Raw genomic sequence first — 22,825 nt, 5'->3', positions numbered from 1 at the left:
TCAAACACGAGGCCGATATGGGTAAGGATTAGCATTAGACACCTGGCTGACATTCGTTGGAGTACCAAAACCTAATTGATGGACCATGCTTCCTAGTGATCTTCTGGTGGCACCTCACTGGCGTGTGTTAAGTGTTTCACGAACACGAGAACATGGATATCACGACTCGTGGCTAAAAGTTGGACAATCTCTGCAGAGTGTAAAATTGTTATAACAGCCGTGCCCAGGGTTATGGGAGATATGAATCCTCACATGATTGGTTGGTCACCATTCTTCGTAGTGACCTTATAGTGGCACCTCACTGGCGTGTGTTAAGTGTTTCACGAACACGATAACATGGATATCACGACTCATGGCTCAAAGTTGGACAACCTCTGCAGAGTGTAAAATTGTTATAACAGCCGTGTCCAGGGTTATGGGAGACATGAATCCTCACAAGATTAGTTGGTCATGGTTTGTAAGGTAGTTAGCCTTAGGTAATGTCTAGTTGTTGGGTTATATTCACTTAATAACTGCTTAATGCTTTTGAACTACATTACCATTTTCTTTACTCGTATTTACGCAAATATACCATTTTTTGGTCTATTCTTGTTGTAGGCCTACATATCATTATCTTTCCCACACTTGCTGAGCACGTCATGTGCTCACACTTGCTATTTTCCCTATATCATGCAACATGTGTGGTGCTGCTCAATGAGTGAAGATGTTGAAGACTATCAAGACGTGACGTTCTAGGAGTGTGTCCCCTGGTTGGTTACCTGCTGTGTTGTTGGGCACCAGTGCTTCTGTCTGTTGCAGATATTTTAATAGAAGACAATATATGTCAATTGCTGTAAGAGTTTAACGTTTATTTTATAAAAGTATTACTTTTGTTACTTCACTTGTGACGTCTTTATATGTGTTGAACATCAAGAGCACACATAAGCCGTATCTGGTTTTGTTTGTTAAAGCTGGGTGTGACAAATAGCTGGCACTGGTAGTGTTTGAAAAAGGTACATGCTGGATGGTCCGACGTGCGTGAGCCGGTGCACTCAGTACCTTCCGACGTTCACAGAAAAAGTGGGTGGTTGGGCAACGGCTATATTGGAACCTCTAGCCTATAAATACCCCCTCACTCAGTCTCACTTAGATCGACCGGAGCCTATACATTGTGTGTGTCATCAAGGAACAAGAGAGAGCACTTAAGTGATTTGCAAAGTTGCTAATTGGAAGATTAAGAACATCATTAGTGCTTAGAGAGTAGCAAGCGTGCATATAGCTATAGTTTAGGCTTTATCTTGGTCAAGTGAAGCTATTGGTTTGTTACTTTTTATGGTCGGCAACACCTAGCTGGTCTTAGGTGATTGGAGTTGTCACGGTGAGCTCCTGGATTTCTTGTGGGAGCCCCGAGAAGTGCGATGTACTTGGTTTGATGCCCTCCAATCCAGATATGGAGAAATGATAATCATGAGGGAGCACTTGAGTCTTAGTGACTTAAGGGAGTGCGATATCCTTACTTCAACGAGGACTAGGGGGTTTCTCTTGTCCATCTATCTACTTCCCCCTTTAAGCATTTACATTCTTCAAGCTTTTAATTTTGCAATTTGCTTAGTGTCTTTACTTGCTTGTTTTGTTGCCTTGCTCTAGCTTGTTCGCGTAGTTTCATTATATTTCAGATAGGATAAGGTTGTTACTTGTTTTATTATTCGGTAGAAATTTTTTAATTAGAGCCCAATTCACTTCCCGTCCTGGGCCATTCGATCCTTTCAAGCACGACATGGGGAACCCGTTCGAAGCACACGTGGACAACGAGAATCACCAGAAAGCGGCCAGTGACGATGTATGACAGCACGTGCATGGGGTCTAGAAAAAGGAATGAGGCTAATGGCTGGCCGAAGGCCTAGGAAGTGGCGGTGCACTAAGGGAAGCTACCTGGGCAGGTGCTGGTTGATGAGCTCAGCTGGACCATGGTCAGCAGCAAAGCACAGAGGGATGGTGGCAGGTGGATCACGTGGAAACAAGTTCCGACAATAGGTTAAGACAAAAAGAGCATGCACAAAAGCTTCTATGGGTCGTGGGGTAGCTTACCGAGGGCTGAGATCGGAGTATGGAGTGGTGGAGCAACAGAACAATGGTGAGGTAGTGGACGATGCTGGAGTTGGGAAAGAAGGGCGCCAACGTGCGAAATCCAACCTGGAAACCAAGGGGGCTCACGTGGGATTTGACGACGGGGTTGTGGGCGCCTCCTTGACTGCTTAACCAGGCTTGGGCTCAAGTGACCTCATTGGGGCACGGTGGATTTGGCTCGATGGTGCTGTGCTGTGCTACTTTGCGCTGTTGCTTGCAGGTGGTAGAGAGAGGGAAGTGAGCATAGACAGAGATAAGGGCGGTAGAGGGAAGAGATAAAGGCGGTGGTGTGGCTCGGTGGCTGGCTGCATTTGTCAACAACGGCGGTGGCTGACACAGAGACAGAGAAAGGGAGGATAGGTGGAGAAGATGATGTGTTCATCCAAAGTGTATAGTGACTGACACAAGCTAAAAGATCTCCCTCCTTCTCTGTATGAAATGTAGGTCTTCAAAATTCTTCAAATTTGCAACATTTTCTTAATTGCTTAAATTTTTAAGGTCTCAAAATAAATCCCTAAAATCTAGGAAAATTCATTAATATTCTTAAAAAGCTATGGACTAATTTCTAAAATTATTTCCAGCATATTGCATAGTAAATTTCTTCACAATGAATCACTTATTATTGAATTTAACAATTCCTGATTAATTTTAAATGCATTTAATACTTGCTCAAAACTTCAATTATGATGCTAATGATGCTCATGAATTCTTATTGGAATAATTGAGAAGTTTGGGATGTCATATTCACCTTCCTTTGTATAGAAGATGCAAATTCATTTGTATAGAAGATTCCTTATAGATTAATCAAATTCGATGAAATAAGGTGTTGTGTCACCATTGTGGGGCCTTGTTAGGTCTTGTAAGCGTGCCAATGTTGAAGTCCAGGTTGTGTACGCCTCTTCCAATGGCCGCACAATCCTAGGTTAACACCCTCACGTCCCCCTTATATATACAGTAGCCGTTATAATTTAGGCTTAGATTTTTCTTAGATTATTCAATTTTAGATAGTTTATTGTATATCAATCTGTGAAACCCCAACTTCGAGTTGTTCATTGGTAATTAGCATTATTCAGATTGTATCTACCGTGTTCTTGCTTATGTTCTTGATTTGGTTGCTGGAAAAGCCTTCTTGGTGAGGTCAACCGCGCTTTGGCATAGTTGATAACCAGGAAGTAGTGGTGTAGTGGATGCAAGTGTTCTGGATTTGTTCAGGTTGGAGCCTTTGGATAATCAACGTAGAAACTCTATCAAATTGACTTATCACAATTACCTTTTGGAAGATCGGGCAACACTCCCATCAACTCAGGTGCCATAGATCGTTTGCATTGATTAAGCACTTTTCTGTACTTCCACATATTCAACATATGTGCGAATGAGTCAATTATCTCACGCTATACATGTCATTTGGCCCATGACCTAATGGTGTGTGTGTGTGTGTATGATGTGTGGGTGTGGATTATGGGTGTGACGTGGAGCCTAGTATGTTCCTCGGGGAGGAGCTAGGTAGTCCTCGGCATCATGAGGAATGGTCAACCGGCCGGGGATAGGTGAGAAAAAGGTTGCCACGGGTGCCAATAGAATGGACTTGTGTCGTGTGGATAAAGAAGTACCCCTGGAGGGTGTGAAACTTTTGAATAAACATGATCTCAGCCATGAGCATGTTTGATATCCATCCACATCAATCGTAGGGTTCCTGATTGGTATTTGGTGGAAGATGGTTTTTTTTTTTATGTTGCGAAGGGCATGTTTACTTGTTGGATATGATTATGTACATCGTGTCTTGTAAGGATAGCTTATATGGTTGATTAATGATAGTTACTCATATAATGTGTCGATGAAATTGCTTTTCACATAAATCAATTTAACTTGTGGCCTATCCTTTCTACATTAATCTAAATGCATAATCCTTCGAGTCGAGAATATATACCTTTATACTCACTGTGTTATGTTTGAGCTTTTGTAGGTGAGGATGAGCTTGTGTACAAGCTACTTTGGGCCTGCTAACTCTGGCAATGGGCATGAGCACCGCCATTCTACTCGAGCTAACCCCGGTGGTGCCTTATGGAAATGGTGCCATTGATTTTTTGTTGTTTTATTTACTTTTCCACTATACATAGATGTTTAGTTGTGAAATCATATACTTGGCTTTCAATATAATCATCTAGCATTGTGTTTTGTTATTTTAGAGCTTGATCTTAGGTGAAGTAACAGAAGCAATACTACAAATAAAATAAACGCTTAACTCTTACATCAATTGACATATATTATCTTCTAAGTAGATATCTGTAGCGGAACAAAAGCACTGGTGCCAAACAACACCGTAAGCAACCGATCAGGAGACACACGCCTAAAATGTCAAATCCTTGTCTTGATAATCTTCAAAAACTTTACTCACTGAGCAGCACCGAACATGTCGCATGGCATAAGGAAAATAGCAAGTGTGAGCACAAGCCATGCTCAACAGATGTACAAGAGAATAATGATACGCAGGTTTATAACAAGGACAAGCTGACACATGATATATTTGCATAAATTTGAGTAATGAAAGGCAATTGAAACTTAAAAGCATTAAGCAATTGTTAAGTGAATGTAACCCAATTAAACTAACCACGCGCCCACGCAAGGGAGCTTTGGCTTTTCAGTTTTCACGAGCGGGAGTTTGGCTACCAAAATTTTAGCCTGCCAGATTTTGGATCTCTAACCTCCTTTGTCTCTCTACTTCTCTGGTCAGTGGAAGTTAATATTAAATATCAAATTTTAAACTCCAAAAATTATGTTAAATTAGTTAAGCATCCAAAAAAGTCCCAAGTTCCAAAAAATAATTTTCTTAAATGTGGGACCCATAAAAAGTCAACACAAATAGTTGGGGCCATTTACATGCGGGACCCATTTACATCTGGCAATCTAGCAACAATATGATCAAAGTTCAACTTGTCCTTTTCCTCATAGAGTTTAGCTTGTTGGTTGCAATCTACGCCTTCAATATCGTCGTAGTATATCAAATAAAATATGTGAATTAAAATAAAAACCAAATTCAAAGAGGACTCATTTAAATTAAAATAAAATAAAATAAATTCAAATATTTACAAAAGTATGTGTTTCTGATTTTTTGAGTAATTTTCATAGTGTGGTAGAAGTACCAAGATAGGGATGATAAGGATGCTTTGGATTTTGGCTTTGACTAGTCATAGCATTAGAGATGATGAAGGGTCAATTGGAAGGTTCACTGGGTGAATTTCAAGTTCAAAATTCAAATTCAAATTCAAAAGAAACATAAATACTATTGAAAGAATTTTATATAGATAGGTGTTGATGTTAGAAGTCCAAGGGAAGTGGGTTCATATTTTTCTAAGTGGAGATGGATTATATATGAATTTTAGAAATTTAGAAACAAGGAAAAAGACACTATAATTTACTGAGAACTTGGAGTGGCTGACATGTGGGGCTCGATCCATGGACCTGATTCTTTAAAAATGATAGCTGGTCCATTGTGGATTCAATCCAAGACCTACCTTTGTGATCAGGACACTAACTCACAAACTGGCCCATGGTCCTGATTCTTCAAAATTGGAAGGGTTTAGAATCTTCTAGAATGTTCTAGGGGATTTATAAACAAATTTGGGGGAAGAGAAACTTCAAGGACCAGTATAAAATATGGTTAACTGGCTTGGTCAATGGTTGGTCAATTAGAGAAAAGAATAAACTGATCTTCACTGGTTTTCTATGTTTCACAGGTTTTTGGCCTGATGGCAATGCGCGGCCCACCCAAAAGCTTTTTCACCTCCCTTAAAGAGTGTTTTGAAATAGCCCTAAAGCCCATGAAGCCTTTTCACCCAAAAGCCCATGAAGCAAATAGCAGCCCACAAAGCCTAACATCCTAAGAAGACATGTGGGCTTAACTTCCATGTTGGTTGTGTTTGCTAGCAAGGATGAAATAGCTTTATGATGATTTTGTTAGTGTTTATGATGATTATGTTAGTGACGGACTTGATCCCTTTTTGCCACTAACAACAAGTCAATTGGCGTCAACTGGCCTTAGGGTCCTTTGTGACGAAGCAATGCACGGCCCACCCGAAAGCCTTTTCACCTCCCTTAAAGAGTGTTCTGAAATATCCTGAAAGCCCATGAAGCCTTTTCACCCAAAAGCCCTTGAAGCAAATAGCAGCCCACAAAGCCTAATAGCCTAAGAAGACATGTGGGCTTATCTTCCATGTTGGTCGTGTTTGCTAGCAAGGATGAAATAGCTTTATGATGATTTTGTTAGTGTTTATGATGATTATGTTAGTGACAGACTTGATCCCTCTAGTCACTAAACAACAAGTCAACCGGCGGCAACTAGTCTTGGGGTCCTTTGTGACGAATTGTTGAAACATCATCATAAAGATGTCTCAAATAGTGAGGAAATGTTCCATTGTCACTGAAAATTTGTCATAGATTAGCATATTTGTTGTAGTGAAAAGATCTAGACATATGATAATGATTGAGAAGGATCATAAGAAGAGGAAAGCGCAAGGCCAAGGCTAATGCTTTAGATGAGATCTTTAGCTCAAAGTCTAAGCCTTTTGGAAAGTATAACGCTAGCCCCACTAATTTTGATGCATTTCCATAAGCCGAGCCATTGGTGGAGGAATTGCAAGCTGTACTTAGAAGAATTCATTAAAAATGAAGGAAAGTGAGACTTTCGCTTCAAGTTTAAATGTTATAGAAATAGATCTTGGTACCGGTCCTAATGATTCATGAGTATTTCATACCAGATAAATGATTCATACATGCAAATCATTGCAGGTGCTAAGAGGCACTAGGAAGTGTGCAAGAGGTGAGGTCGATGCTCATATTGGCAATGGTGCAAAGGTTTCTGCATTGGCCATTAGCACTTATCCATTATCATTACCTTCTGGCTAAGTTTTGGAATTGAATAATTGTTATTACATTCTTGCGTTACCAAAAAAATATTATTTCTTCTTTATGTTTGGAATAAGTTTATGATGTCATAATAAGGAATAAGTGTTGTTCAATTTATATGAATGATATTTTTTATGGTCATTGTCCATCAGTGATGGATTATATTGTATGGATGTTGAGAATAAGCCTATCTATAACATTGATGCAAAGAGGTTTTGGCCTAATAATTTGAATCTCGCTTATGTTTGACATTGTCGATTGGGTCATATAAAGGAGAAGCACATGTAGAAGCTCCATAGAGATGGTCTTCTAGATTCCTTTGATCTTGAATTATTTGGTACGCACGAATCTTGTTTAGTTGGCAAGATGACTAAGGCACCTCTCACCGGTCAAGGTGCGAGAGCAACTGATTTGTTTGCCTTTATACATACAGATGTATGTGGGCCAATGATTTCTTCGACTAGAGGTGGTTTTCAATACTTTATTACTTTTACCGATAACTTTAGTAGATAGGACTACATGTATTGAATGAGGCACAAGTGTGAATCGTTTGAAAAGTTTAAGAAGTTTTGGAATGAGGTACAAAATCAAATGGGCAAGACAACTAAATTTCTATGATTAGATCATGGAGGTGAACATTTGATCCATGAGTTTGGTGATCATCTAAGTCAATGTAGAATTGTTCCACAGTTAACTCTGCTAGGAATTTCTCAATGCAATGGGCTATCCGGATAAAGGAACCATACATTGTTAGACATGGTACGATATATAGCTAATCTGATCTTCCATTGTCCTTATGGGGACACACTCTAGAAAATATTGTGTTCACATTAAACAAGGTTCCATCAAAAGCTATAAAGAAGACATCATATGAGATATGGACCAGGAAGCATCTAGGGCTGTCTTTTCTTAAAATACAGGGCAGTTTGGCTTATGTAAAATGTTTAGCATTCGATAATCTCACTCCCAAGTCTGGTAAAATGCTACTTTGTGGTGTTTCCTAGGGAAACCAAAGAATATTATTTCTATAAATAGGAAGAAGGCAAAGTGTTTGTCGTCTGGAATGATGTTTTTCTAGAGAAAGTGTTTTCTCAAATAGAGTTAGTGTTTACATCAAAAGAATTCAGGAAACATCCAAAAGTGTTTCAGGCCCTACTGAATATCAACAGGATATATAAGATGTTGTAGAACCCATTGTTGAGGCACCATCCCCATGTAGGTCTGAAAGGGCATGACATACATGTGAAAGTTTATGCTCCTAACCATGTAGCAACATGATATATTATTTTTGGGAAATAATGAGCCTAAGACTTATATAGAAGCGATGGTAGGACCAGACTCTGAGAAATGGCTTGGAGACATGCAATACCTTATGGTGTAAAAACGAGTGCAAATTATTTTTTTTATAAAAAAGATAGATATGGATGGAAATGTTCGCATATATAAGACGTGATTGGTGACGAAATGTTTGAAGCAAATTCAAGGTATTGATTATGATGAAACATTTTGTCCATCGCAATGCTAAAGTTTATTCAGATCATCCTATCAATTGACTTAGTCATAAGCATGTCTAGATTATGACAATAAAGTAGCATGTGTTGTATTCATTTATCATGGTCAAAAAAATGATGATGATGACATGTGCTGATGTGTGCCGACTGGCACTGACACTGTACCAATCGACAAATGCTCTGGAGGCTTCTGTTCGGGCCTAATTTTTGCATGCATAGTCCCCTCGATCTGGATAACTCATTTTTTAGTTTGAATCGACAATATTCAGCCATATGGACTCCAAATTTGACATGTCTTTGTCATTGTATCCCCGACTATAAAGGTATGACCTTGGACCCTTACTATTTATCACGAAACAAACAGGTTTCATGATTTCAGATCCAACACACATAAGAAGAGGGCAAGGAAAGATGATGGACATGAATACCGACACCGCCGTTGCCTCTACCTCTAGTGCTGATTGGCACCATGTCATACTAGGGTAAGGGCTGGCGTTTTTGCATCAGAACCTCTTCAGGGTTCTGCTGGATCCTTAGGGGATGAGTAGATGTTTTTGCTAAGCAACCTCTTGATATAGGACTTCCAAAAAAATCAAGCCTTGTTGATGCCAATTCAATGAATTTTGCCTGGCAACACGGAGCTTCTTGATGCCTGTGCCGCTTATGTAGTTGTTCGGAGGAGGTTTGAAATTGAACCAGGGCTGTGTGTCATTCTCCACCTCAGGTGCCGATCACCACATGACGCAACCACCTCTTGTGGATGATTGCTTTGCTGATGCTCCCCCCCCCCCCCAATATTCTGTTGATCCCAAGAAAGATGTCCAATGCTGCACTTTGGAATAAATTAGCGAAGAAAAGGAGAAGATAACATCCAAACCAATGAAGCAGCGTTTACAAGATCGTAGTTGCCAGGACGACCTGCCGATCTGATGGTCAAGATTGTAGTTGCTGTAACAAGATCAAGGTTCACAATATCGTTTGAGACATAAAAATCGGACCCGGGTGGTTACTGAAAAATCTCGTTATCCCGATAACCGCTCGAAATTTGACAAGAATTCGCTCAAAATTCACTCAGTCAAATATGAAATTCGGACAAAAAATCGCTAAATTCGTCATTCGGTAACCGGTCGAATTGGACCGGTTACCGAGCGCTTTTGCGATAAACTGAATAGTTTTTCGATAACCGTAAGCTAAAAAACCGAGCGGTTTTGATCGAAAACCAAGTGATTTGAAGCGGTAACCGACCGGTTTAGTTGCATTTCTATGAATTTCTAGGAAAATAACAAAAAAACATAAAAAAAATCACAAAAAGTCTGAAAAATAGAATACATTGTAATCTCTGACACTTGGTGGTGGCTCCCTATTTGAAGATGCCCTCTTAAGTATCCTCTTTAACACATTGCCTCCTCTGTCACTTTCACTGCCACCTCCATGCTCGTAGGACTTACCTGCCCTCCTCCTGACCTCTTCCTCCTCCCTAGACTGAGCCATGACACGATACACCTGTTCCTCTTCCATCTTCTCATTATCGCTTGTCAAATCTACCTGAACTCTTGCTAACTTTTTCCTCCGAAACCTCTCCTCAGACTTTCCCTTCATCTTATCTCTTTCCCTATCCAGCTCACGTCTGAAATAATCACGCACATCTGGAGGCACCATATTACAATGTATAACATTCGATCCGTGCCCTGCCAAATGTTCTTTTAACCTTGTGGCACCACCGCCTTTCTTTTCCTTATTGCAGTAATTACACCTAAACCTCGGGGCCAAATTATCATCCTCGTGCTGCCACACCACTTCTCTATCTGCCATCGATTACTCCAAAACAACATATATCATCCTATTAGCACTCCACAAATTCCAACAATGAGACAACATTGAACAAAACCAACTACTAGGCGCAAACCAACGCTTTCGGACACTAACTAACCCTAACAAGTAACAACCTAAACACGGACCCTAACGGTATAACCGACACTAACTAGTTTGTATTGTCTCTGTTGGAAGAAGAAAGCTCAATGGTTAACCTACTAATAATTATGTCTATTCATGTTAAATTGATAAAGATGTGTTGTCATGTTGCTAGTCATGTATAAATGTCTCAAGAAACAATTAACTTGACCAATATTAACAACCCTTGCCAGTACAAGGTAAGAACCGTTCACATCGGGCTAAAAACCGATGCAATAGGGTCAATAACCGAGCGAATCAACCACTAAATCATCCTAATCAACCACACAATGAACTGCCAACCTCCTAAAAATGATTGCCGAATGAATTACATGAAAAATCGCTAATATATGGGTGGTTACCGAATGAAGAGCTTCGAAAATTGCTCGTCAGGTGTTCTATGCTGCTCTTCGAAGGCAGAAGGTAACCTCTCAAATGCGATCGGTTACCGACACTAATCGCTCGATAACCGAAGCTTCAATGCCAGATTTCCGCAGCACTATCGCGGATCTAGCCGGCCGAGCGACGAATCTTCGATTTTTTCTATGGACAAACACGAGGGGAAAGTGAGTTGTGCACTAACATGAGCTGAACGCCGACTTCCCTTATCCATTTAAGCTGGGCCGAAACGGGCCGATTGCACTGTGCATTCGGCCCGTTTCGGCCTTTTATTCATTTTCGGCCTTTTAACGAACTCCCAATCTTTGAGCAGCTATTTAGTGATGCAAACAACATTTTTTTGAAAATTCTTTTTGCAGATAGTCTTAGAATTACCTTTAGTTTTTTATGGAATTTTTTCTAAATTTTTTGAGTTATTTCAAAATCGATTTGAATTTTTTGAATTCAAATTCGGTTACCGAGCACATTATGAAACCAAGTCGGACTAGTAAGGTTGGTTACTACGAATTTTGAGCAGTAACCGATGCATTTTTGAACCCTGAACAAGATTGCCAAGATGAACAATGGAGGAACTCTTGCTGTACCACAAGGAAAAGATTACATCCAAATCAATGAAGCGGCGTTTACAAGACCCATAACATACATTGAAGATTTTCTAGGGTCTAAATCCATCCGTGACATTTATTCCCGCTCGTTTCGCCTTTCTTCACCAACACCAAGAGCAAAAATGATGACCACTCATGAATATATATCTCAGTTCAAAGATCCGAGTGGCAAGTAGACAATGTTGGTAGAAGAAGTTGAATCTAGCAAGAGAAGATGTACAAGACAATTACTCAATGTAACAGCCCATCATTTCCAATTTCTTGATTTAATTATGCAAAGAATTAAATAACAAAATTAATTAAAATAGGCTAAGAAATAAATTGGGGAAATTACCATAAGCTAAATATAATTTTGTAACAGCCCAAAATTCCAATTTTCTAGAATATAATTGCACGGAAATTAATAAATTAAATAAATTAATTAATTTGGCTTAGATTTAATTTCTCAAGTGCCATTGGCGTGCTTGCACCAAAGAAATGCCACAAGACCGCCTCCTTAGTGCCACTTGAGAGCATAACCTCCACATCTCCAGCAAGGAGCTCAACCAAGCCCGATCTCTGCTACAAAGGTAACCCCAATGCCACCATGGATCTCGACATAATCACAAGGATGCAGGAAGGCTCCCCAAGACATCCTTGAGGAAAATTGATCGGCGGAGACGCTCCTGCACTGAAGCTTTGAGCCGCTTGTCATCTACACTGTCGCCACACTTCTACAAGCCATTCCGATGTCCAAATCCCCATCAAATGAGCTCACCTACATCCCTTCATCGTCTTCCGCCACTCACTGGAGCTCCTCGTGCACCAAGGCGTGAACTCGATCAACGCCGGCCATTTGTCATAGTGGCAAAGTGCCCGCCGCCATCACTTGTATGCAGGAAGCAAGACAGGTAAGTCCTCACCATCCAATCTGTTACCAATGGTCAAGATTACAATGCAACTTACCCTTTCAACTTTGTAAGCCCTAACCGTCCGATCACCTATTCATGGCCTCAATTCAATGAGCCATAGGCCAGTCAGCATGCCACCATAGCCAACCATGTCACCACTTTGTCTTTCATGTTAGCCAAGTTATCGGATAGTCTGCACACCCAGTCGGCAGTTTCCTTTCTTCTTTTTTTAATCTGGCTATCGATGTCATAAGTGGGTAGGATGGCACAGTAAATATAATTTTTATTAGGAAAATAATTCTGTTAAAACCTGAAAATAGTTAAATAATTGGCTAAGGCCATAAATGGAGTTTTCCTCAGCAAAACAATTTTTGTCAATTCCTGTTAATTTTCATTAATTCTTATTAATTCATAGCTAACTTCTGATAATTCGTACTCTCATTAATTCAAAATAATTTGTATTAAATTATTATAATTCCTAATAATTCTAAGTAATTCCTTATAAATCATGGTAACTCCTAATAAATTCTCAATAACTCCAAGAAAATCCTAAAAAAATCCCAGAAGACCCTAGAAACTTCCAAAAAGATTCCAAATCAAACATATCTTATTTTCCTAATTTAATATTTTGGGGGCCTATTATCATCCATTACAACTGTGTTTTGATCGATATCTCCACCGAAGATTAACAAAAAACACTAAATTAACAACTTAATTGTTGAGGCCGGACTAAGAAATAGTTCGACCTCTTGCTGTACATTGAGTGAGGAATCGATATGAATATATGATGATAACAAAGGCAATATTAACTTAAAATGTACATTTGTTCTTACAAAGAGGAGCACCAAGGGTAAGAAATGATTAAAGCAGCAATGGAAGCTAATTAAGTGTAGCCTTTATATCTTCTAGGCAACTCCACAGGCAGCCGTTGGAGAACACACCCTAAAATACACCATCTTCTGCGATGTCCTTAGAATCTTCTTTGACTGAGAATGGTTTGGGTATAGCATGTGTGAGCTTCTTGTACTCCTCAAGTTGTGGTAAAAATGCATACATAGGGGACTTATTTATAGAATGACATAATTTATGTAAGATCAGTAACTCAACAATGAGTAATTAATTTAAATGAATAATAAATAAATTAACAACAACCTCAAGATTCTCACCATGTTGACTTAACCAAGGTTCCAACCACCTCAACATGTTCACCACCACCATTGGGCAAGAGAGCTATGTGGATCTTGGCAAGGGAGAGAGCTCAGAGAGAGATACAGAGAGAGAGAGAGAGAGAGAGTTGCGGCTGCTATGGCGCTTGACTGAGAGATAAATGCCATAGGAAGATAGAGCAAAGAGCTAGAGAGCAGACTAGATGAGAGGATAAAGGTAGTAGGTTGACAACGTGGTCGATGGTGTCAGTATGGAGAGGCAGGGTGTAGAGGAGCTGACGAGGTCAAGCTCACAGCGCTAGACGGTGTCCCTACGGCAGCAGACAAGCTTAGTCGCATGGCGCTCCTTTTCTGTTTCAATATCGCGAGGGAGACGACGATGAACATGAAGAGGACTACCAGTGCAGACAGATGAACAGTACACAAAAACTCAATTTCTCCTTCCCTATTCAAACAGTGGTGATATGGGCCTCCAAAAATTCTAAGAATTTTTTATGTCTACCATAATTCATAAGAAATCCGTTTGAATTGGTTTTGCAGCTTTTAAAACTTGCATGAATTTTTATGGCTTCAAATTAGTTCCCTCAACTCTGGGACAAATCACTAATATTCATCTTAACTCATGGACTAGTTTCTAAACATAGTTCCATCCGTAAGTTGTATCGTGAATTTTGAAGTTTCTTCTCATTAATTTGATCAATTGCTAATTAAATTCAAAAGAACTCTATTGCATTCAAACAATTTATCACAAAAAAAATTCAGAGATGCTACTACTCATGATGTACATGCATGTGTTAATGTCATATGATATGTAACGACTATTCAAGTTTCTAGTGAATACTCAACTTGATGTTAACTCATTTAACTTTAACCAAATTCAAACACATTTCACAAATTGCCAAGACCTCCTATATAATTTACCTAAACTAGGCATCAAAGAGTTTGAGGATGTCACTAGTTAAATTCTTAGGGAGAAACCCGAGTGGTTATTCTCCTAACATCTTAAATCACTACCATGTACAAGGTATTTAATTATTGCTCAAAAGTTTTAATTTCTCCCAAATTTCAAGATAGAGATCTCATGAACTTACTAAACCTACTTAACGAAATTTGGGATGTCACATAAACTGGCTAAGCATGGCCATGCATCCGGTCAGGTGTTGGATATCCTTCTTATTTCTTTGAGATTACATTTCCTCGATAGCCTTTGTCTTCTCAGGGTTTTGCTCAATGTCCCAACTAGACACTAAGAACTCGAGTAGTTTTCCCTAAGAGACTCTGAAGATGCACCATGCCAGAACAACATATTAGTCATGGGTGATAACTGTTATTAGTGACGGTTATTGCACCCATCACTCTTATTTCATCACTAACGATAAAACATTAGTGATGGGTTGGGACTTGTCACTAATAGCAATCACCAGTGACGGGTCATAATTGAGACCTGTCACTAAAATGCGTCTCCTATGGCCTGAACAGGCTTGTTGCCCGTCACTGTAGCTGTCATTAGTAATGGGTGTATGTACCACCCGTCACTAATTATCAATCCCTAGTGACGAGTAGCTTTCCATCCCGTCTCTGGTACTCGATCATTAGTGATGGGTGTTAACCACAAACCATCACTATTGTCCAAGTCATCTGTGACAGGTTGATACCACCCATCACTGGTTACTGAGTTATTAGTGACGGCTAGATTTTCAACCCATCTCTGGGACTCTATCACTAGCGATGGGTGCTAACATTAACCCTTCACTAGTGACCAAGTCATTAGTGACGGGTGTATTTATCACCTGTCACTAATTATCTAGAACCAGTGACGGGTAGCTACAACACGTCACTAGTGACCGAGTCATCAACGATAGGGTGTTATGAGTCATTAGTGACAGGTATCTTTCCAACCGGTCTCTAATGTCTGAGTTACAGAGATGGGTTGGAAAGCTACCTGTCACTGGGACTCGGTCATCAGTGACACGTGAATTTACCACTGGTCACTAATATTCTCATCCCCCGAAAGGGATTTACATGTTTTCTTGCTGCATCTTGAAGTAATGTCTGGATTTGGCAGCCGTCTTCTCCTACAAAGAAGACACATCCAGATACATTCATGCCATAATCACCATTCATTTCAAGATATATACCCACATTGTAGGGACCAAGTCACAAGATATGCAACCACAAATTACATAATCAGAAGTCCTCGAAACGTACAACGGTTCAAGTCCACATCAAAATAGTTGTAAATTACATAAGTCCAAAGTGCAACCACAAAGTACATAAGTCAGAGCCCTACCTCTTTACAATAGAAATCGCCTTTCGAAAGACAACTTCGGTCATTAAGAATGCGGCATTCCGTGCTCGAATGTTGGAGAGTGCACACTCCTCGATCTTGTCGTCTGGTAAGCTAAATTCCTGCTAAATGAAAGTAGTTATGGAAAAAATATGCAATTAGCGTGAGCAAAATCATTTTATCATCGAATATTTCTAATAAATAAAAGTAGCTATAAAAAGACTATGCAATTATCTTACATCTAGGGATTTTATATCCTTTGTTGCCATGAATAGCAGCATGTGACAAGCAACGTAAAATCTGCAGGAGTTGCCTGATGGTTGTTGGTGGCACTGGAGAGGGAAAAAACCATTAGTTCGAAGGGAAAAAAAAGTAATTGTAGAGTATTTGCAAATATTTCTACTGGCATTTACCGTGAACACGGTCTTATGTGTTAGTGTGTAGGGTTCGTTCGGATCGTACTTTGGATCACAACGCATATACATGTCAAAAGCCCTACATGCGAAGAGGGTGAAAAGTTCAATATGTAACCTAAGTTATGAAAAGCTTACTCGTTGAGGATTTGTTTGACGAAAGTATAGTCACGTTGTCCCCGATAGCCGTTAGGTCTCACCACTGGTCTTGATGAATCAAGGTGCCAGACCATGTTCCACTTGGGGGCAATGACAAGTAAGATTCAATGGTCACCTATGTTGCGGGCGGCAATCAGGTAGTCCCTCTTCGAAAAGTGTCTCATTGCCCTAGCCACATATTTCGTAACGAATTCCCTTTGTTGTATCATCAAAGAAATCATCATATTTTAGGGGTCAAGGAATCTAAAGGGCTCATTCTTCCTTAATTCTTGTATCAAGTGTCTACAGATAAGAAATTAGTTAGATTGGAGAATTTAGTGTAATAATTAATGAACGTCTAATTTGAAAGGGCTTACAATGTAAAGTATCGCAATAACCCCATGTACAGACCATTGAGGTTGAAGAGGTCATATAAGTCATTGAAGCCCACGAGGAAGTAGCTGTCCCCAGTCAAGAAGTGACTATTTTAGTAATATAAGACAGTGGAAGTCATCTTTTCTCTACAACCTTGCAGGTAGTAATTATACAACTCAAAACAAGGTGATCCTGTTCGCTGAAGTGGATCTATCGACAGCAAGGACTTCTCAAGCTTGAATTTTGGGTTTGCCTTAGTCCAAGCTTCCCCTATCCAATGCTTCTCGGCGATTGAGTCCTTACCAGAGGGGATTTCTTTGGAAACTACTTCTTGGACCCTAGCCTGGACTTCTTCTTCTTCTCTGAGCTGCCCTCAGGTTCCTTACTTGTAGATGGCGGAGTGGGCAAAGGCTTCTTCTTCTTCTCTAGTCTGCCCTCAGGTTGCTTAACTGTAGATGGAAGAGTGGGCAAAGGCGACACAACTATCTCGAGGCTGAGGTTGGGGTAGGAAACTTGAACGTCCAGGCGGATTGCTCCTAGATACCGTGTGCACCATGATGTACCCCTCTTCCATTGGATCCTTTGAAGATGAGCTTGACTCAGTTTTTGGATCTCATCATTAGGGGGGACGGGCAAATTTGTGTCCATGACATTGGCATGTGCAAAATCCATGAAGACCACATCATGGCCATGACATATCGAGACCGTATGTAACATCTGGACATTTGGATGCACCTGGCCCTTTGCAACCTCAATATAGTAGCCTCCAGGTCTTATGACCAGCGAGCATGCCGTGGGTCCATCGAGATGGTCTATGGTATTGGGCTCCACAGATGAAGAGAAGACAGGTTGTTCAACCTCTCTGTAGGCTTGACTACTCTTGTGTCAAGCAATGGAGCTACCACCCGCTAGTGCACAAGAAATTACGACTCCCTGTGCCGCAAACCTTTGTAGGATGTCTTGATAAATGATCTCTCTAATTGACTGGGTCAATGTTGGGGAACAGGTAGACTACGTTAGCCTAAAATAAAAATTTTCTACCGCATTCACCTAGAAAATTTGCTAGTAGGAGATCATAGATCGTTACCGCTCTACACGTAGTGCAACAAAAGAAGAGTTGGAGTAGATCGATCCAACGTCGTGCGCATCAAACTTGTCGAGCAGCTTCTCGATTAGATCCACGACCATCCCCGCACAGGTGGTCATGCTCCTCGACCAACTCCGAGCAGGTGGTCGTGCTCCTCGACGAACTCCGAGCAGGTAGTGATCAGTCCCGAACACGTCACATTCAACTCACTGAGAAGATCAGCACCGCAATAGTAGCAGTGCCTCTACGGTATCCACACATACTGGGCACAAATGCCGAGTGCCGATGCACTAGCATCGCATGCCTGACTAGGGTTTTGGGAGATCGTGTGGAAGGCTACAGCTAGGGTTTCAAAGTGGCTTAACCCCAGCACACCCTACCCACGCCTCTCCTTATATAGAGCTCGCCAATGGGCTCCCACGTTGAAGCCTTTTAGGACTCTAACATCTCATGGATCACAATCCAATCAAAACTCACATACGAATCAAATTTGCATGTTTTGTTCCAACCCATTAAGTTTGTGACTCATTAATTTCATGTACAAACAGCTACAACTTAGAAACCCTTTCCAAACCGAAATTAATAGTGGTCCCTAGCTGGACATGTTGACTCCCGAGTATCCACAAAAGATCATATCGGCTGAACCTTGATATACACATGCACTGATCCCTTCGCCTCACGATACCAGTCAAGCTGAAGGTGAGATATGTACCACCCTTGTGATAGCCGACCATTCACTCGATCAAGTAATGGATTCATCATGACTAACTGTTTAATCATATTTGCATGGCCATGCACTTTCTCGATCCAACAACCTCGAGGGGCCCAGAGATATCTCTCCAGTTATCAAGGAGGGGCAAATTCCATCTTTCCTGTTATCAAGGAGGGATAAATTCTATCTTGACTGCTCACACCCCACGACATATTTTATGACAAACCCAAAAACTACCTTTATGACTACCAGTTACAGAATTGCGTTTGGCAGCCTCAAAGTATGCCGCTACACATTCTGGGAACCAACGATGATCTCAGGTCTAAGGATCCTCCAGGTACACCATTTAAGATAACAGCTATTGGTACATCATAAATAACAATCCCAATAGTATCTCAAGGTGGATCTATCCAACATCATATTTTCTAACAAAAATGTTCACATTATTGACTTAGTATCTCTATACCTATGATCCATGAAATGTGATCATCGATCAATACATGTGCTGGTATTATGTATCATCACAATGATACGTGACTAGGGATCGACTAAGAATAACATCATGATATAAACAAAGAGTTTCATAAATAAGTCACATACTTGCCAATCAATGTAAATGATAGTCATTTTTGGAATGACACATTATTTGGTAGTACATGAACATAGATGTGTGATACAATCATCTCTGTGATTGTCTCCAGGGCATATCACCTTCAGTCAATGCTTCCACAGCTATTGGGACCGACCTCTTTCTCTTTTTATACATTCCAACGTGTTCAGGGAAGTCTAATTTCCAGCCCTGGGAACTGGATACACCTCGAACGTGACCTGGGTGCTCATGGTTTCCCAGCACAGTGGAGAGCATGTCATGTTCCCTAACCCCGGTGAATGAACCTTTGGAGAAATGGGTTGCTATTTCTTTCACCTTTTGAGCGACTGTCTCAATTTTGCTGGATTTGAAGGTGATTTCTCCACTCTCTGGCAGGGTACCCCTCGTGCACAAATACGATTGTGATTGCCCCAAGAATTGCAACCAAGGATTCTCGTGGCCTTTGTTGTCTAACTTTGCATCCACCGCCTGCCATTTATCCCTTTTCCCCATGTTGTTCTTTGCCCAAAGCTGCTTCTTTGCTAAACTCTCCGTTTGGAACATCTTAGAGCTCTTCAACGCCACAAAAGCTTCCCAATCCTCTCTTTTAATATATGGGTACATGCTGAAGGGCTCCAACTCTTTTGCCATATACTCGTTCACAAGCTTGCTCTTGTGGCTTGTCCAAAGTTTGGCGATCATTTTCATAGCAGCCCTGCAAGCCTTGGCCTTTATGATCTTCGGAAACTCTAGAAACGTATTGACACCATCTTTGAACAAGGCGTTCTTTTGATCCAACATGAGGTCAATGAACTTCGGAAGGGTCAATGACACCCTCTCCCGAGCATTAAGGCATGCGAGCTTCTGCAACATCTGCAGGGCCTTCTTCTCCATAGGCATGCCGTCATCATCGATTTCTGTGATAATGATCTTTTCAGTCGGCCACTTTTCTTGTGCCATTAGCTTTCATACTGTTGCTCCACTAGGACCTGGTTGCTCAGACATCTAACTGGGATCTTGTATTTCATTAGAGGATCTCGATGACTCGTTGACAGACATCTAGTAGATACGAATATGCAGATACAATTGTATAAGTCTTAGTAATTATATTCACTTCTATACGAATTTATGAAAATATGATGTATTTCTTATCTAAAGAAAATGATCCAAACTAATTTCTAATAGGCAAAGATAGTTCTTAATTCTATTAGAGGATATATGGCCCGAGTAGGTTTCCATGCTCTTGTACGGTTCCGGAGAAAATTTTGGCAACACCTCACCGCTGTTCTCCAAATACACATCTAGACAACGAGCTGAGAGGGTGTGTATCCAGAGAACAACAGGGAGATGCGACCAAAATTCTCTCTAAAATCATACAAAAGCACAAAAATCTACTACTCGTGCCACATATCCTCGAACTGTCCAAAGTACATGGATAATTTGGGAGCATCTTCTTATAAATATGATGAGTTGCCAAGTCATATTTATAACAAACACTCCCAAACGGGAGACGACGTAATAGGTTACACAGCCTAAATTCATTTTTGGGATTTTCTTACAAATTTAATTTCAACCATCATGAACTTGTTGTGCAATATGCATACATTAGTGACAAGAATATACAACAGCAGATAAAAAAGAATAAGAATTATTGTGTGCTGTCATGACTGAACATAAGCAAGAATAAAAATAGGTAAACATTGACATCAAGAACATGTTTATTTTATCAGGTTTTACACTCAGAAAGTGAGTTACGACTGATGTCGCCATCCAAACGCCAAATTGGCTATCTCATATCATTGGTATGTGTGACAGCGCACTCTTAATTCATTCCCAAGAATAGCATGCACTGCAGCCTCCATATTTATGCATATTCAAAAGCAAAAATTCTAATGGTTGTACTAAACTGCTAACAATTGATTCACATACCCTCTATCTCCTATATTACCGTAAATACTACATAGAAATCGCAACTCAAGGGTCAAAATTAGGAACACATAGAGTTTAAGTATTCAATAGTAAGCGTTAAATGGGTAAGATAACAGCGCGCCTAGTTCATCTGTGCTAAACTACTAAATTCATATTGTCGCACCTAAGTAGACTATGCTGTCACACACAACCTCACCTAGCCATTGTTATCATTGAGTAATATAATCCAACGTACCATTTGCATTCACCCCTGGCACACATAGTGTGGAAAAATGCACAAAAGTTACTCACAATGGCAGATGAGAACGATGGCGGCAGGCGTCAGTGAGGAGGGGACGACGGGAGGCCTATCTCGGCGGATGAGGACGATGGTTGCGCAGAGCACAGTGGTGGGATCCTCAGCATCGGGGTGCTCGTTGGGGAGGAGGCAAAAACGGTGTAGGCTCCTCGTCGTCAGGGTAGTTGGGGACAAGGGTGCAGGGGAAGATAGCGTCGGGGAGGGCGATGGGGACAACAAGGAGACGACAGCAGCCTCAGGGACGACCAAGAGAAGGAAGCGAGGAGGAATGGGCAGCGGGCGTGGTGGGACTTAGGAAAAATCAGAGGCTAGGGTTTGTGGGCCCGTTATTTATAAACACATCATTAGTGACGGTGAATTTACCACCTGTCACTAATGATTGGGTCACAATGACGGGTGAATTTACCACCCGTCACTAATGATCGGGCCATAGTGGCGAGTGGATTTACCACCCAGTCACTGAGACTTGGTAATTAGTAACAGATGGTAAATTAACCCATCACTAATGACCTCTTTAGTGGCGCATGGCGTTATCACCCATCACAGATATGATCATCCCTCTATTTAAATGTATACTGGCTGCATCCTGAAGTAAAGTCAAGATTTGGCAGCAAGATAATCTGATGATGAGAAAAATGTCCGCAATTAGCTATCTCACTTGCATTCTCAATTTAACACACTTTTCCAATTAACTGACCTTTTCACTAATTTAGGATAAGTAGGTTCATCGCTACAAAAGAAGGTCTGAATTACACAAAAAAAATACCCATTCAGACTACAAAAGAAGAGTGCTAAATCCAAATTGCTAAATTCGGATTACCACCATAAACCTAGGTAAGTAATGGATTACAATTCAATAGTGTCATCATCATAGTAGCCACCGACACTGGCCATCTCCTCATCTTCCTCCTCCTCCTCCTCATCGGTCATGTTGGAGTCACACATCTCCTCATCCTCCTCCTCCTCCTCATCGTCGTCGGTCATGTCAAAGTTGCTGCCCATCTCCTTCTCCTCCTCCACCTCGTCGGTGTCGGAGTCACCGCCCATCTCCTCAACCCCCTCCTACTCCTCCTCTTCGCCGTCGTCGGTGTAGGAGTCGCCACCCATCTCCACCTCCTCCGCGAAGAGGTGTGTGATGGCCTCATCACTGACAATGGCCTCCGTCATTCCCTTGGCTTCGCTGATGAGTTCCGCCTCATTGAGGGTGCTAGCGATCGCCTCATCGTTGTCAATTGCTTTCTCCTTCTCATCCTCCTCCTTCGCCTCCACCATCAAGAGGTCCCAATCGATGTAGTCATCGTCGAGTGCTGGCACCAAGGATGATCGATGTCAGGTCCCTATCATTGGGCGGCCATAGACAATGCTGGATTAGAGGAGCAGGGTGGTGGGTGCAGCAGCAAGGATGAAGCTTAGGATGTGTAAATCGGAGGCTAAGGTTCATGGGCCCGTTATTTATAAACATATAATT

The 22,825-nt window shown here is 40.9% G+C and overlaps 1 protein-coding gene across 1 annotated transcript in view; it reads right to left on the bottom strand.

Annotated features, from left to right (window-relative positions):
- LOC133914670 (uncharacterized) overlaps positions 1-22,404 on the bottom strand; it is a 75,054-nt gene extending 52,650 nt beyond the window's left edge. Inside the window, exon 1 of the mRNA XM_062357724.1 lies at positions 22,208-22,404. Within this exon, the coding sequence (XP_062213708.1) occupies positions 22,208-22,404 (197 nt within the window). The remainder of the gene's footprint in view (positions 1-22,207) is intronic.
- Positions 22,405-22,825: the final 421 nt, after the last annotated feature.

This window comes from Phragmites australis, chromosome 4 (genome assembly GCF_958298935.1).
Source record: "Phragmites australis chromosome 4, lpPhrAust1.1, whole genome shotgun sequence".
Classification (NCBI taxonomy): Eukaryota; Viridiplantae; Streptophyta; class Magnoliopsida; order Poales; family Poaceae; genus Phragmites; species Phragmites australis.
Note: the sequence above shows the minus strand (reverse complement) of the source record. Positions and strands in the feature narration are given on the sequence as shown.